Source organism: Ranitomeya variabilis, chromosome 7 (genome assembly GCF_051348905.1).
Source record: "Ranitomeya variabilis isolate aRanVar5 chromosome 7, aRanVar5.hap1, whole genome shotgun sequence".
NCBI classification, from domain to species: domain Eukaryota; kingdom Metazoa; phylum Chordata; class Amphibia; order Anura; family Dendrobatidae; genus Ranitomeya; species Ranitomeya variabilis.
In genome coordinates, this window is record NC_135238.1 from 191,877,475 (window position 1) to 191,893,644 (window position 16,170).

Below are 16,170 nucleotides of genomic sequence, written 5' to 3' on the forward strand. Positions count from 1 at the left end.
GAGGAGGGGTTATATGAGTAGTAGACAACCCCTCTAATACAACAATAAAAAAGTAAGATTTTGCCAGTCTGCAGCCACCACTAGGAGGAGCTCTCTTGCATGGATTTATGTAGCCCAATAAGAAATCACTATTCAGTATGTTCCTCGTAGTGGTGTTCGAAACTTTATAATGTAGCTGTATTAGGGGAAAAGCCTCAGTAGATCAAATTCGCTCTCTACAACAAAGAATTTGGGTGTGGACCTCCGTAAAAACTGAGATCTGTGCGTCCAATCATAAAAGCAATTAATATTATTTTTCTCTAAATCTTTATTTATACATTGGTTATTATTTTATCCTATTTACAGATGATTGTCTTCTCACTGCACACATTTGTTAGCCGCTTAGTAGGAATAATAAAATAAATAAAATGAATCTAGTAATACAAATAATCTGGAGAATGTGACATCGTGTATGAGCTCATTGTGGATCTGATTATGATGAAGTGGTGTATCAATGCTCAACAGTTCATGGAAGAAATCACTCTTATAAAAAAAAAAACCACCCGCTATAATTCTGAGAGACAAATACCTCCCAATATGTTATCAGATGACAAAATAGTTTGCAGTTCTAATAAAAAAATGGCCGCATATGTATTCAGTGGTCACACTCTTCATCCTCAGCGTCATCTTCTTCTTCCTCGAGAAAAGCAGATTCCTCCTGTTTTTTCATCTGTGTAACCCCTGTAAATGAACAGATATAGATCACATTAAATTGTCTTTACAAGCAGACTGACTGTCGGTCCTGTCTTATATAAATCAATGGTTTCCTTGTAAAGTCAATCTGACCCTCACAAATTAAAGAAATAAAATACTACAGGAGGTTTCTCAATATGAATACAAAAGAGCTGAAAAATATAAATCATTGGGTTTTCAATCCTATACTTAGCATGTATGATAGAAAACAATACATAAAAAGTACTTCTCAAACTAAGTAAAAGGTCTCCATGACCTGGTGGTCTAACGATGAGTGAGCGAGGAGACAATGGTCAACAGCACCACCAGTCTTCCGATACCTACTCCATAGAGGGAACTGTCTAGTATTTAGTGGGTATTAATCTAACCGTTCCCAACCTTTCAAGTATAATGCACAATGGCACAGTATACCTGGAAGTGTCACTATAGGCATCACATAGGGGTCAACTAAAGCTACCACTATCTTAGTAAATATCAGAAAGTCTTAGTGATATAGATGTGATGTGTGTCTAGCTGTAAATCCTGCATCTTAGTCCTCTACATATAGCTTGACAGGTTGCCTTCTTCTGGGTCAACATGTTAGGTTATGGTTGACCTTGATGGACATAAGTCTACCTTAAACCTTAAAAACTACGAAGCTACCTAGAATAACCAGCATTTACCAGCATAAGGTCCATTTAGACAAGTTAATAATCAGTGACTGAATGTTCATAGGAATTGTTGTTCTTGACTACCAATCCTGTCTAACCAAGCCGGCAAATACCCATCAAAATACTCATTCTTTGGGTGCGATGATATTTAAGACGGTGTAAAAATCATGGCTATCGGCAGCACATCACCCTGAGTAAACTGTGATGTGCTGCCGACAACATGATATTCTATGGGCACAGAATGATCATATCACCCTGAGTAAACTGTGATGTGCTGCCAACAACATGATATTCTATGGGCACAGAATGATCATATGAAAGATTATTCTGTGCACATGGTGCACATGTTCCTCAGCTCGTGAATATAGGTGATTGCTAAAGTTGGTGTGAATTCATGTGCACATCCCATTCCATCAACCACAGCAGTAGTCTGTGGCCAATGAATGGAAGAGGCGATGCCACCTCTTACCTAACGATAGCCATGGCTCTAGTTTTGATTAGCCAGCCTGGCGTGATGATTGATTCCACACCGGCTGATCAAAAGGAGATACTACCAGATAAGAGATGGTACTTCTTCTCTCATGCAGTAGCCACCAACCACTGCCGTAGTTGATAGAGTGGAATGTGCAATTGTTGGTTGATGTGTTGCCTGGATTGGCCCCTCTAAAGGGGATATTAGTAACTGTAGAGCATCCCTATTTGCTTCATACTGTAGTTGGGGGCATTTTATGAAAAAAAAGGTGTAAATGTGAACCAATGACCCTGACCTTATAATATCTTGCTAAAAATATCTGTGACATTTATGGCCAGGATTTTGGAAAATGTCTATTTTATTGTCAATATATTAATACTGTTAACATCTTTTATTATGGAACTAAGTTAAGAAGGTATGAGAGGAATGATGTGACGATACAGAAGGCAACTTGTATCAGAGGGATGCTGCTTAAGTACTATGAGTCAACCGAGAAATGGAGAACTACCATAGGTCTGCTAATGAAAGTCTACTTTACAGCAGGACACTCATTATCTCACAGATACTATGAATTACAGACGTTTCCTTATAATAAGTGCCTCATTATGAGTCTCCTAGTGGAATGACTAGGCACATCCTGCATAAAATGCGCACTAGCTACAACACAGCAATAAGGGATAATGGAAAAAGACCAAACTAGCGAAAACTCCACAAATTGAAGAAAAGTCTGATCCACAATTAGAGGTGATGGGTATCTTACACGCTGTTGTTGTTGGCATAGGGCAAGCAGGAGGATGCTCAGTAGTGGGTTATATTCACATTTAGGAGCTATTCCAATAAGTTTTACTTTTTCAGTGATGAGTAAATTAGTTTTGTGTGCTGTGCAATTCTACCACGTACCTGGCTGACGCGATGCAATCAGCAATTAATTAAGTGGTTACTGATGGTTTCTGCGTAAATGCTAAGGTTTCTGCTGTGAGTCATAGAGTATAATAATGTAGCCCCAAATTGGGTAAGGATGGAAAGTAAACACAAGAAAGTAATCACAGACGCTGATTCTTTACTGTAAGAGCAGCAAGACTATGGAACTCTGACACATGATGCTGTGATCATTGATTCACTAGAAAAGTGCAAGAATAGCCTGGATGTCTTTCTTGAAAAATATAATATTACAGGTTAGAAAAAAAACACACAAAAAGGTAGAAACAAACCTCACCGTGAAATGCACAAATGGCTGCTCCTCATTGGTACTGTGTGAATCCAAGTCCGCTGGCCACCGGACATTTCAGAAGAAAAAAGAGAGACAAAGGTTCCATATGGCTGTATAGATTAAAATGTTCTTATTAAAAGAGAATCGTGTGAAATAAAGATTAGGACATTTTAATCTATACAGCCATATGGATCCTTTGTCTCTCTTTTTTTCATGTGCATATTACAGGTTATGGGCACTAGATTCAGTGATGGGACGATAATCCGTGGAACTAGTCTGATAGCCAGATGTGGAGTTGTGGAAGAATTTTTCCCCTAATATGGAGCTATTAGCATCTGCACCATGGGGTTTTACCTTCCTTTGGATCAACATATTAGTCTATAGGATGAATTTGATGGACCTAGGTCTACCTTCAACATTAAAAACTATGAAACTGTGTTTTCATTTCTGTAAGTCTTCCACTAGTCCAAACTGAGAACATGTACAGTATGTACAGTAACAGTGTGTGGCATTTCTCAGCCACTGGCTACTCCACCATCCTGACTATTATTTCTGGCACAAGAGCAACCTACATCTTATCAGTCATATAAGATCTCAACATCCAACTGACCAAACACAAGTCTGCAGATACCGTGTTTCCCCGAGAATATGACCTACCCCGAAAATAAGCCCTAGCATTATACTACAGGATTTAGGGAGTATGCATAAAATGTAAGCACTACTCTAGAAGTAGCCAGTAGCTACAGTCAGGACCAGTGTTAGGGGGGGCAAACCGGGCCCCCACTCTATTATGGGCCTCCAACGCTTCTATTCTGAACTTAAGACTTAAGGGCCTTTGGTGACATCACGGTGTTGTGACAATAATGTCACCAAAGGTCCTTTAACTATGGGAGTCTAGAAGAGCTGAAGAGGAGACAGGCTGGTGGTATGTATCACATGTGCAGTATGTGTATGTATGTGCAGTGTATGTATGTATGTGCAGTGTGTGTCTATATACGTGTGTGTGTGTGTGTGTGTGTGTGTGTGTGTGTGTGTGTGTGTGTGTGTGTGTGTGTGTGTGTGTGTGTGTGCGCGCGCAGTGTCTATGTGTGATAACATGATTATATTTGAATAAATGCAGGTTTTTATTTTCAAGAATAAATCAGGATTGTTGTTCATGGAAAAAATAAGACATCCCATAAAAATGATCACTAAGCCATCTTTTGGAGCAAAAAATAATACCCTGTCTAATTTTCAGGGAAACAAGGTAAGTGCTCCTGGCATCTCCTCCATATAAAATATAGGTGAAGAAGATATACAAGGTGCATAAATAGTGCATGGGAACATGTAAAGCACACTGGTAATTACAGGAAAAATAGGATTTGATGGCTGAATGTATCTTTGAGGAGCAATCAAATTCTGTTTTTCATTGTGGCCTTTGCAAAAAAAAAAAAATCCTTGATGTCAACACAACATGGTCAGCGATTTATGTTAGTAAAGAGATTAATGGGAATATTCCTGGTGGTCTAGGTTGGCGAAGGAATTAACTTCAGCATTCTTGGTTATCTAGAGATCAGTTTTAGAGAAGGGCAAAAAGACTTACACTGCCCCGGTCCAGCATACAATTTAGTCTTCCAAAGGAGCTGGGCCAAGGAAGATATCACTTCTACATTGGCAATCATCTGCCGCTTACTAGACCCTAGTAATATCATGACATTGCACGACCTAGTAAGCGGCAGGGGAGCCAGGGATGCCGGGCAGAGGATTGAACACTGCTCTGATCGCCGGAATGCCATCCAGAGTACGGTAGTTGGAATTTTTTTGCTAATCCATGGTCCTCTAATCTATCACATCGCTGGATCAGCAGAAGTCTAAATTTATCATTCAAATATTGTTGCAGCATCTAATATAATCTTTTGAATGACATTGTGAGATTTTATCATGAAAAGTGTCCATCGTTTTCCCGTAAACAATCCTCTATTACTGTGAGCCTCGATGTTACAATGCATCTTACAAAGTCCTTTTATTGTTTGTACTATTTGTGTATTCCACATTTTGCATTTACTGAATGTTATTGGCAAGAAGAAGGGGTCACCCTGTCCTGTAAGATCTGTCAGATTTTATATATGCGTGACTATTGCTGCTCTCTGATTCTAGAGTATTTTTGGCATGCCGCATGACTGTTCTGACTTATTTTATACGTATTGTGAAACTTCCATTGTTCCTAATTATCTAGAGCTCTTGTCACCAGGCAATTCTTTTCTATTATATAAATATTACATTTTCTTTGTTCTGCAAGATTCAATAAAATGTTTTCCCATTTTGTTTTCATTAGACTTTTTAAATAAGAAACAAACCAAACTAATAAAAGGGATATCCAGGATGGTATAGGTGCTTTACATGTGTTCAGAATTTTAAAAAATGTACAGTGGGGAAAAAAGTATTTAGTCAGCAACCAATTGTGCAAGTTCTCCCTCCTAAAACGATGAGAGAGGCCTGTAATTGACATCATAGTTAGACCACAACTATGAGAGTCAAAAGGAGAAAACAAATCCAGAAAATCACCTTGTCTGATTTGGCAAGATTTATTTTGCAAGATATGGTGGAAAATTAGTATTTGGTCACCTAAAAACATGGAAGATTTCTGGCTCTCACAAACCTGTAACTTCTTTTTTAAGAGGCTCCTCTGTCCTGCACTTATTACCTGTAGTAAACCTGTTTAAACTTGCTATCAGTAGTGATGAGCGAGTATACTTGTTACTCGGGTTTCCCCGAGCATGCTCGGGTGGTCTCAGAGTATTTTGGCGTGCTCGGAGATTTAATTTTCGTCGCCACAGCTGCATGATTTGCGGCTGCTAGACAGGCTGAATACATAAACCAAGCAAAGAAACATTAGCATAAGGTACTGGATCAGCATAATAAATGAAACATCATAATATATTAAAGAGGCAGTACACAGAATCCATACCAGACTGGGGAGAGTTTAAACATCCAATCTTTTATTTAGAAAAATATATAATTTCAATAGACATAAGAGACAGCAGCGACAAGTGAAAAATGACAGCTAAAAGGTGGGCGCATCAGATGGTATGAGATGCGCTGCAAGATAACACAAGTATCACTGCTGCAAAGCCCGCAGCACCTAATGCATAGGTGCCATAAATAGTGACACCGCAATACACAGCTCCTATGTGGTCATAGGTGAATAAGCTGACACTCAGTAACATTTGACACCCTAGGTACTAGATAGTAAAAATACAGTACAATAGTCTACGATAAAGTAATAGATATTAAGCCAGAACTGGCTCAAAACTGATACCTTGGGACGTCATGACAGAGGAGTGCGGGCAAGCAGACCGGATACGGGGAGCCTCAAATTCCCTAACAGGTAACCCCCACATGTGTTCAGGCTGTCTAGCAGTCACAAATCATGTAGATGCGGCGACGAAAACGAAATCTCCAAGCATGCCATAATACTCGGAGTCCACCCGAGCATGCTCGAGAAAACCCGAGTAACGAGTATACTCACTCATCACTAGTTATCAGTATAAAAGACACCTGTCCACAACCTCAAACAATCACACTTCAAACCTTACTATGGTGAAGACCAAAGAGCCGTCGAAGGACACCAGAAACAGAATTGTGGCCCTGCACCAAGCTGGGAAGACTGAATCTGCAATAGGCAAGCAGCTTGGTGTGATGAAATCAACTGTGGGAGCAATAATAAGAAAATGGAAGACATACAAGACCACTGATAATCTCCCTCGATCTGGGGCTCCACGCAAGATCTCACCCCGTGGGGTCAAAATTATCACAAGAACGGTGAGCTAGAAATCCAAGAACCACACGGGGAAACCTAGTGAATGACCTGCATAATGACCAAACACGAACAAAACTTGTCGTGTTTGGAGGAGACAGAATGCTGAGTTGCATCTGAAGAACGCCATACCTACTGCGAAGCACGGGGGTGGCAACATCATGTTTTGGGGCTGTTCCTCTGCAAAGGGACAAGGACAACTGATTAGTGATGAGCGAATATACTCGTTACTCGAGATTTCCAGAGCATGCTCGGGTGTCCTCCGAGTATTTGTAAGTGCTCGGAGACTTAGTTTTCATCGCCGCAGCTGAAAGATTTACAGCTACTAGCCAGCATAAGTACATGTGGGGGTTGCCTGGTTGCTATGGAATTCCCACATGTAATCAAGCTGTCTAACAGATGTAAATAATTCAGCTGCTGCAAGGAAAATTAAGTCTCGGAGCACTTACAAATACTCGGAGGAATCTCGAGTAACGAGTATATTCGCTCATCACTACAACTGATCCGTGTGCATGAAAGAATGAATTGGGCCATGTATCGTGAGATTTAGAGTGCAAACCTCCTTCCATCAGCAAGGGCATTGAAGATGAAACATGGATGGGTCTTTCAGCATGACAATGATCCCAAGCACACCGCCAGGGCAACGAATGAGTGGCTTCATAAGAACCATATGAAAGTCCTGGAGTGGCCAAGCCAGTCTCCAGATCTCAACTCCATAGAAAACCTTTGGAGGAAGTTGAAAGTCCGTGTTGCCCATTGAGAGGCTCAAAACATCACTGTTCTAGAGGAGATTTGCATGGAGGAATGGGCCAACATACCACCAAAAGTGTGAGCCCACCTTGTGAAGACTTACAGAAAACGTTTGACCACTGTCATTGCCAACAAAGGATATATAACAAAATATTGAGATGAACTTTTGCTAATGACAAAATGCTTATTTTCCACCATGATTTTCTAAATAAATGTTGCCAAATCAGACAAGGTGATTTTCTGGATTTGTTTTCTCAGTTTGACTCTCATAGTTGTGGTCTACCTATGATGTCCATTACAGGCCTCTCTCTTTTTAAGTGGGAGAACTTGCACAATTGGTTGCTGACTAAATACTTTTTTCCCCACTGTATATAATTTACTAAGCCCCACCAATATCTCGCTGTCAGCGCCAGTCCCTACTGCATCATTTCATCATTTATGCTTTTGTCCGCCATGAAAGAGTTTCCTTCTCCTCCCCATGTCGGTGAGTGATACATAAGGGGCTGAAATACCCCACTGAACAAGTGAAAAACAGGAGTGGGAGGCAGGCTATGCAAAAGACAACGATCTAAGGTTTCAATAAGAAGAGGATAGTGCACTTTGTACACTAAATGGCCTATCACTAAAATACTAAATGGCCTATCACTAATAGCAGCAGGCTATGTGGCCGCTATGGGGACCTGCTACTAACGGCTCACCGTTCCATCTTTCGTTTCAACTGTATCTGAAATGGACATGTAACTTCAGAAATCTATGTAACTATTCTGTCACTTGTGAAGATGATCTTCAAAGAAAATTATATTCCTATGAGGTGATTTAGGAGAGACAGTTAAAAATAAACATTATTTTCATTAAAGCGGTTGCTACTAAATAAAAGCTTGGCAATTGTGAGTGTTTCCTCAACCCCCAAAAAGTATAGAACTGCTGCTCATGTTATTTACATGTACTATTACTATTCACTTATTTACTTATTACAGGGTATACGCTCATTTTGTTTTGTTTTATTTTCTACGGTCTTATTTAGCACATGATAAGAAGCAGCAGCAGTACTGAGCAATGTATCTGTGACTCCAGCTCTGGGGTGAGAAACGCTACAAACTAAACCAGAGTTTGCGCCTGAGTTGCTGCTCTTCTTCTGTTCCTCAATAGGCAGCTGCAATCTGTCCTGTTTTGACAGATATATTTTAGTACTTTTTCAAATGATTTTTTTTAAGTGAATGATGAGTTCAAAAGTCAGTAGGAAGGAAAAAAAATGGCTCAGAAGTGGAGAAAGAAACATCTCTCTGATAAGATTATATATATAAAAATAAGTTCATTATATTCGAATGTACGATTGATTTATGCAAAGTTTGTTGAAATGACAGTGGGCATCTAATTTCTTACTAGTTTATAGCCCCTACCTGGAAATAATGGCAAGTCAAGATGGTATGGAGTGTCTTTTCGTCTTGGTTTCTTAAGCAGTTCAGTTCTCTCATTAACTGTTTGCTGTTTGTCATCAGTATAAATTAAAGATTTAGACTGCTCATTGATTCCTGCACATGCAATAAAGCAAATTAAAACATAAAAAGCATAACACAGCAAATAAAAGATCCAACCTAATCTGAGTTTTCTATAAAAGCAAAATAATTAATCTTTGAAATACAAACGTATTAAAAAATCGTTCAGAGTTTCATCCAGACAGCACAGACATTTTTTTGTCTCACTTCTCATTCGTGTGCAATCTGTTTTTGACTCAGCAGCTATTAACCATTTACAGGACCATGTACAGTTTCCTAAGTTACAGAAATGAAAATCGGATCCTATACCATGGCTCTGTATGAAATCAGATTTGAGGATGACCTATAGATTTGAATGGAGGAGTCTCATCCAATTTATGGAAGAAACTAGCGCAGGCTGTGAATTTTTTCACACGCAGACTTGGTCAGGGAAAAAAACTGATCATCTGCACTTCCCCATTGAATAACATTGGTTCGGTCTTTTTGCGATGGACAGGACTCAAACCAAAAATACGGTGGTGTAAACAAGCCCTAGATGTGACTTTAGGTACAAAGATGTTTGTTATTGCTCGAAATAATTTGATGGATGTTCAGCATTAGATAAAAACATGGCTGCTTAATAAACCATATAAAATACCTTGTGATGTATGCTGCACTCCCAATTAGACGAGGAAATCTTTACATATAAGATTAATTTAGTTTGATTTTTGCGCACAAAATTCCAGTTGTTAAAAAGCATTGCCAATCCCAAACATAACGTAGGCCATAAATTAGAAAGTTAGAGCAAACAGCACAGTTTGGTTATTGTATTATTACGGAGAGTTTGCCATTTCTCTCTTTGTTGTGGTCCTGATTTGTAAACATGACCATCAGAAGTACAGCTCACTGGATCAGTTTCAAATGGAAGAAAATGGATGGCTAATTAACGGATCCCTTACTCATCGACTTAACTGTTAAAGAACGGATCCAGATGAAAGTTTTTTTTAAAAATGGACAAAAAAGTTGTGTCTATCCAACTGTTTTGCCAATGGATCCATTCTAAAGGATGAATACTTGACAAGTGAATATATTCTTAGAAGTGAAAGTGGAGTCAGACCTGAGGGTCATAGAGGAGAAGATAGCCAGGCTGGGACACGTGTTCTCCTACAGGGACCTGAAGATGCAGTGGCACAGGAAGGATCATGTGGCCCTCATCAGATGGACTTCGAGAATAGTGGTGAGGAGTCATAGCGATGCACCTCAGCCGGTGAAGTCCTCACATGAAGGGAAGATGACAACTCCCAGAGTGGCTTCCTGGTCTAACGTAACATGTAAAAGAAGTAATGCGCCTCCACATCTACCATGAAGTTCCTACCTCAGGATTGTGCAGAAGATGTAAATACTTCTCAACAAGTTGTTCAGTAAAGAAAAGTTTATTTATGGATTCTGGTCTCCCTCATTCATCTCTACCTCATCTAGTCATGACCTGCCATGTCAATGCGGTAGCATACAGTCTTCACAGGCGCATCGACAAGGTAACAGCAGTCCACACAGCCAGCCAAAACTACCATTTTCCTGTAGCGTGGCAGGTTACGAATGTGAGTGATCCTCAGCCACGGGTATCACCCCTCCTGTTACATACAGATGAACTAATGCTTGAGGTTAACCTCTTTTCAAGTGCAGATTCTTGTCTTATTTCCTTTTCCTTGCTTTCGCCATTTGACAATTTCAATGTATTTTATCATATTTTATATATTTTTTTCAATAAAGATTTTATTTTTTATTTTTGAATTTTTCAGTATTTTGGGGGTTTTGGTGATATGTTTTTTTTTATACTGGAGGGGTTATTCTTACTATAGGGTCTCCTTGTATGTGTTCATAAAACTAAAGACATTAACCTTTAGATTTATTAAAAAAAATGGGTTTATGGATGTATAAATATAAGTTGCTGGATCGGGGATATGTGGTAAACTGATGGGGGAATTAGAAGGAAGGAGTGAGATAAGGGGTTAAGAGGTTAGAGAGACATTAAGCAATCTTAAACTATACAGTCCTGCTCATCAGTATTGGCACCCCTTCATTTTTTTCATACACTGTACAATATTTTCAGAAATAAATGGAAATGTACCAAAGTTATACCCTCAGGATTTTTTAATTAGTGGTCCAAAGTAATACAACAATAAAACATTATTTTTCAACTTACATGTTGCAATTTCGAAGAAAAAATAGAATAAACAGCATTTGTAGCAAGAAAGGCACCTCTAATTACTACTACTAACTACTTGGTTGCACACCCTTTGTCATTGATGACAGCCTCCAAACTTTTCTTGCAGCCATCTATAAGCTTCTTGCACTTCTCAGCTAGTATTTTCCCCCACTATTCCTTTGCCATTTGTTGAAACTCTTGAATGTTTGCAGGGTTCTTTTTCCCATTGGCAGATTTGAGCTCACTACAAAAATTTTCAAAAGGATTGAGATCAGGACTCAATGATGGCCATTTTAAAACAGTCCATTTTTTCTTTTTCAGCCATTCATGTGTAGTTTTGGGTGTGTGTTTTGGGTCATTGTCTTGCTGGAGGACCCATGATCTTCGACGTAAACCAAGTTTTCTTACACTGCGTAGGACATCAGTTATTCCTTTTTATATCTTTTCTTCAGCAATGCTTTATTCCTTGGCCTTTGCCCATAAAGCTCTGATTGGTTTAGTGTATGGTGAATGGTACTTGTTGCAACCATGACACCAGACTGTTCCAAGTTGGCCTTCAGGTCTTTTGATGTTTGACTTGGTGTTTTTCCACCATTCGCACCAAACTTTGAAGACACCTCTTGTTAATTTTCCTCTTTCCCCCATGTCCAGGGAGGTTCTTGATGGTTCCATGCTTGGCAAACTTCTTAATAACATTGCGCACTGTTGGAACTGGGATACCAAGGTCTTTGGAGATGGCCTTATACCCTTTGGAAGTCTTGTGTTTGTTAATAATAGCAGTTCTGATGTCCTCAGACAGCTCCTATGTCTTCACCATTGTGACAAAGGAACCAGGCCTACCATGTGGCTTTTTAAAACACTGAAGTTATCATTCATTGGCTAATTCATGTCACATGGGCACTGACAATTAATCAAAGGTGATACCCATCTTTGATTCACCACAGGTGAGCCAAAATGAGTTTCCATACTAATTAAATGTAAAGGGTGCCAATATCAGTGACACAACAAGTTTTAGGCTTTTCTATTTTTCCCTCCCATTGTTTTTTGCTTTAATTTATTGTTTATCATTAGCTCTTTTGTATTGAACATGAGTGATCTATTTAAAAAAAACTGTTTCACTTGATTTATTTTTTTCAGGGGATGTTCCACAATATGTACTTAAATTTCATGGGTGCCAATAACAATGAGCAGGACTGTATGTATATATATATATATATATATATATATATATATATGTGTATATATATATATATATATATATATATATGTATATATATATATATATATGTATATATATATATATATATGTATATATATATATATATATATATATATATATATATATATATATATGAAGTGCAAACGTATAAAACAACTCCTATCTACCTTATATGCATATGTCTGTCATCTCTCATACCTATTTGGCTATCTGTGTATCTATGTATTTATTTATCGCACTGTCACTCCATTCTAGTGGGGATAAAAGTGCTCTGTTTTGGCAGTCGGAGGGGTTCCAGTGTTTGATACCCCCTGATCTACAAGTTATTACCTATCCCTTGAAGAGCACTTCAAATTATTGTTTGTTGGACAAGCTACCCACAAATGTGAACGTACTCCTAATACTTGTTATCGGCTGAAAAACAAGAAACACACAGATTAATTTAGATATAAATCACATTTAGTTAGAACAGAGTTAATATATCAGAACATGGAACAGTACCTGAACAGTACCTTTCATGGCAGGGGCCGAGTAGACACTTTGCTTCCTCTGTTTGGGTGAAACATTCTAGGTATGAGATATAAGAAATAAAAAACTTGTTCACATTGCGTCATCAGAATTACAAAGTAGATTTCATGCAGTTTTGCATATCACATTAGCATTAAGAGCGTTAAAAGTGGACTTGAATTTAGATGCTGAACTCACATACTGTAGGGTAATCAACCTTCTTCCAGTTCTGAACGGTCCAGTTCTGATGCTCACATGTAGGACCAGGGTCAAGGAGAGCGCACTGCCATGTACAGTTAGCTGCAAAACACTGTGTATTCTGATACCTTTCTATGCCTGAAAGCACTGATTATTTCAGCCTTTGAAGACCCATGGACCTTTTTCTGATTCACTAGTGGTCCTTCTTTGGGCCACTTTTGGTGGGTACCAACCAGTGAACATATTAGGAACACTTAACAACACTTGTCATTTTGAAGATGATTTGACCAAGTCATTCGTCCATCTCAGTTTGTCCCTTGACATAGTTGCTCAGATCATTACACTTTTTTATTTATTTTTCAGCTTCAAACACATCAAGTCTTGCTTAATTTTTTAATCATGTTTAAAAAAAAGATGTGCGAGTCTGACATCAAGTTTTCATTTCCGCTGCAGTGCCACCACAAGGGAACTAAGGCATTGCACAGTCAGACTGAAATTATAGGGCTGTCTGTGTAATCCACAAAAGTGTTGGACTTCCATAGCAAGACATTGGCCCGATTCTTCAAAGCTTTCATGTCACAATTCTGATGTAAAAGCTTCTGAAAAGTCACAAAGTGTGGGAGCAACTCTGAGCTGCACCTAATTTTTGTGACTTCTGGGTTTTCAAACCCAAAATGGGTGGAGATGCAGAGTGGTAGGCCACAGCTGGAGTGTGTTGCTACCGTTTGTCTAATTCATGACGGTCCGTTATGTCTCTCTTTTTGAAATCCCTGCACCCGCTGCCACGGTGCTAGCACTTTTGCACTTGTTGTCAACTACTCAACATTAAATGAAAATTAGAAAGGACTGAATTATCTTCAAAAAGAAGGGTGAGTGCTGACTTTCTTCATTATTTGTTACTGTGATCATCAATAGTCTCTTGTCTATGCACCACTCTGAAGATTGATTAGTGGAGGTTGTAACATCGATGAAAAGTCCCTGTACACTGGTGAAAAAGCTTTCTATTGGAGCTATTTATCTAAGATTTCTAATTGTAAAATTACCTTTGTTGCAACTGACAACCAATGAGAGCTCGGCTTTCATTTTTTAAACTGCTCTGGAAAAGAATGAAAGCTGCTGTGGCCAAATCTTCTTTAGACAGTTTGGATAGATTAGGCCCATTATTAACCTTAATCTCGAATACATATACAACCGACATCTCACCTCTTCGTGCGTACTGCTTGTCCTGTTGTCATTGATTTCTGGATAATAAAAACAATATTATAGATAATGCATGCTTTATTTGCAGAAACAATTCACAATAGTTCAACCTGGTGACATCATTTGAAAATTGATGACAGAACTTCAATAGAACGTCTTTATTTTCTACTTAGAGCCAATGCTGTAGAGTTGAAAGAAATGTATTGGAATAAAAACCACGATATGAAATATATAATTTTATTAAATGCCTAGCTTGTTGCATATATTTATTGTCATGGCAGTTTAGGAATGATGCGGATGGTGACGGCGATAAGCCATGCAAATTACAGCTTATTGGTTATTACTAATTAATATACATGAGACATTTATTTAGGAGGAGTTGGGGTTGACGTCGTAGATTTGAAAAAGAGGAGTCAAAAGTTTGACCTAAAAACTCCACATTGGACTTAAGGCCACCATACAGATCAGAGAAATGTTGTCTCAACCTTCAGATATCAACAGGTTCAGACGACAGTCTAATGTTAATGTGGGCCCCCAGTACTCCCCCAACAGATGATGTCTGGGGACAAAAGGATCAAGCATGTCCTATGTATGGCAAGGTCATATCTAAAGGAAATAGCCAATAGAGCTGCTCCTGAGACTTCATTCACCAGTTTTTTCACATATGACAAAGTTTCATTAGAGTTTCATCAGAGTGTGATCTGAATGTCATCAGTTTTTCTTGCATGTGCAGAAAAAAAAAGTTTCTCAACTTTGCTCCTGTCTAACAGTCATCCTAGTGCAGATCCATTTTTTCATGGACCCATAGACTTGCATTGCCGATTATAATCAAACACTTGGCTCAAAGTCAGACATATCTCTGCGATTTTATGCACACTGAGAGGTCGCAAAAAATTGCAGATATGAATGACAGATGGTGTATACTCAAAAAAAGGGCATGTACATGAGGCCCAATAATGATTTTTCCCTGAATAACAGTGTTGCCGCCTGTCCGCTACGTTGGAACTTTACCATAGCCCAAATACAAAACTACAGAAGTGTCGAAGGGACATTGATTCTGAGACCCCAAATCAATCTTTTCTCATATCACTTTAGGTATGCATTTATCAAATATGAACCGAAATCTCACAAAAAAAGTGGTAAATGGCGAGTTTATAGAAAACCTCTCCTACCATCGAAGACTTGTGAAAAGTTTGCTCTGAAGAACAATATGAGCCTGCAATGTAGTAACAGTGAGTGACATATAAAAAGCAAACAAAGGCGCCGTTAACCTTTTTATCTGGCATCTCATTGTTTTATACAATGCAAAATAGTTACAACTCTGTTTTTTCATTCTTTATATCATCCTTATAAAAGTAAGATAAGTACTAATCCCAGAAGTGGACTTTACAAGGATGTACGAGATGCACAGACTAAAAACAATAATTGCTGTAAACAGTTGAAAATAGACTTGTACCTCATATTAACTAATCCTATTTTCAATATATCTGACATGGACGAAATTACATGCGCTTTTATCCATAATTCGGAAAGAAAGAAACCTGTCCACTGTCTGGCTGTGGTGGTGGCAATGATCTAATATGTAAGATGTAAGGGCACAGCTATAGAGGGTGCAAAGGCAGAGGTCACTCCAGGACCCCGATATGTCTGAGCTCAAAGGTATCTCTGCCAAATGGCACACAGTAGGTTAGGGGGCTGTTATAAATGTAACATTTTGGGAACAGGAGCTTCAGTTTTTGCCTCACTATGTGCTTT

At 38.7% G+C, this 16,170-nt stretch overlaps 1 protein-coding gene across 1 annotated transcript in view; it reads right to left on the reverse strand.

Annotated features, from left to right (window-relative positions):
- Positions 1 to 289: 289 nt before the first annotated feature.
- Positions 290 to 16,170, reverse strand: part of PPP1R1C (protein phosphatase 1 regulatory inhibitor subunit 1C) — a 79,664-nt gene continuing 63,783 nt past the window's right edge. Inside the window, exons 3-6 of the mRNA XM_077272587.1 lie at positions 14,419 to 14,456; positions 13,023 to 13,077; positions 9,011 to 9,142; positions 290 to 720 (exon numbers count right to left, since the gene is read on the reverse strand). Coding sequence (XP_077128702.1) covers positions 635 to 720; positions 9,011 to 9,142; positions 13,023 to 13,077; positions 14,419 to 14,456 — 311 coding nt within the window. The 3' untranslated portion in view covers positions 290 to 634. The remainder of the gene's footprint in view (positions 721 to 9,010; positions 9,143 to 13,022; positions 13,078 to 14,418; positions 14,457 to 16,170) is intronic.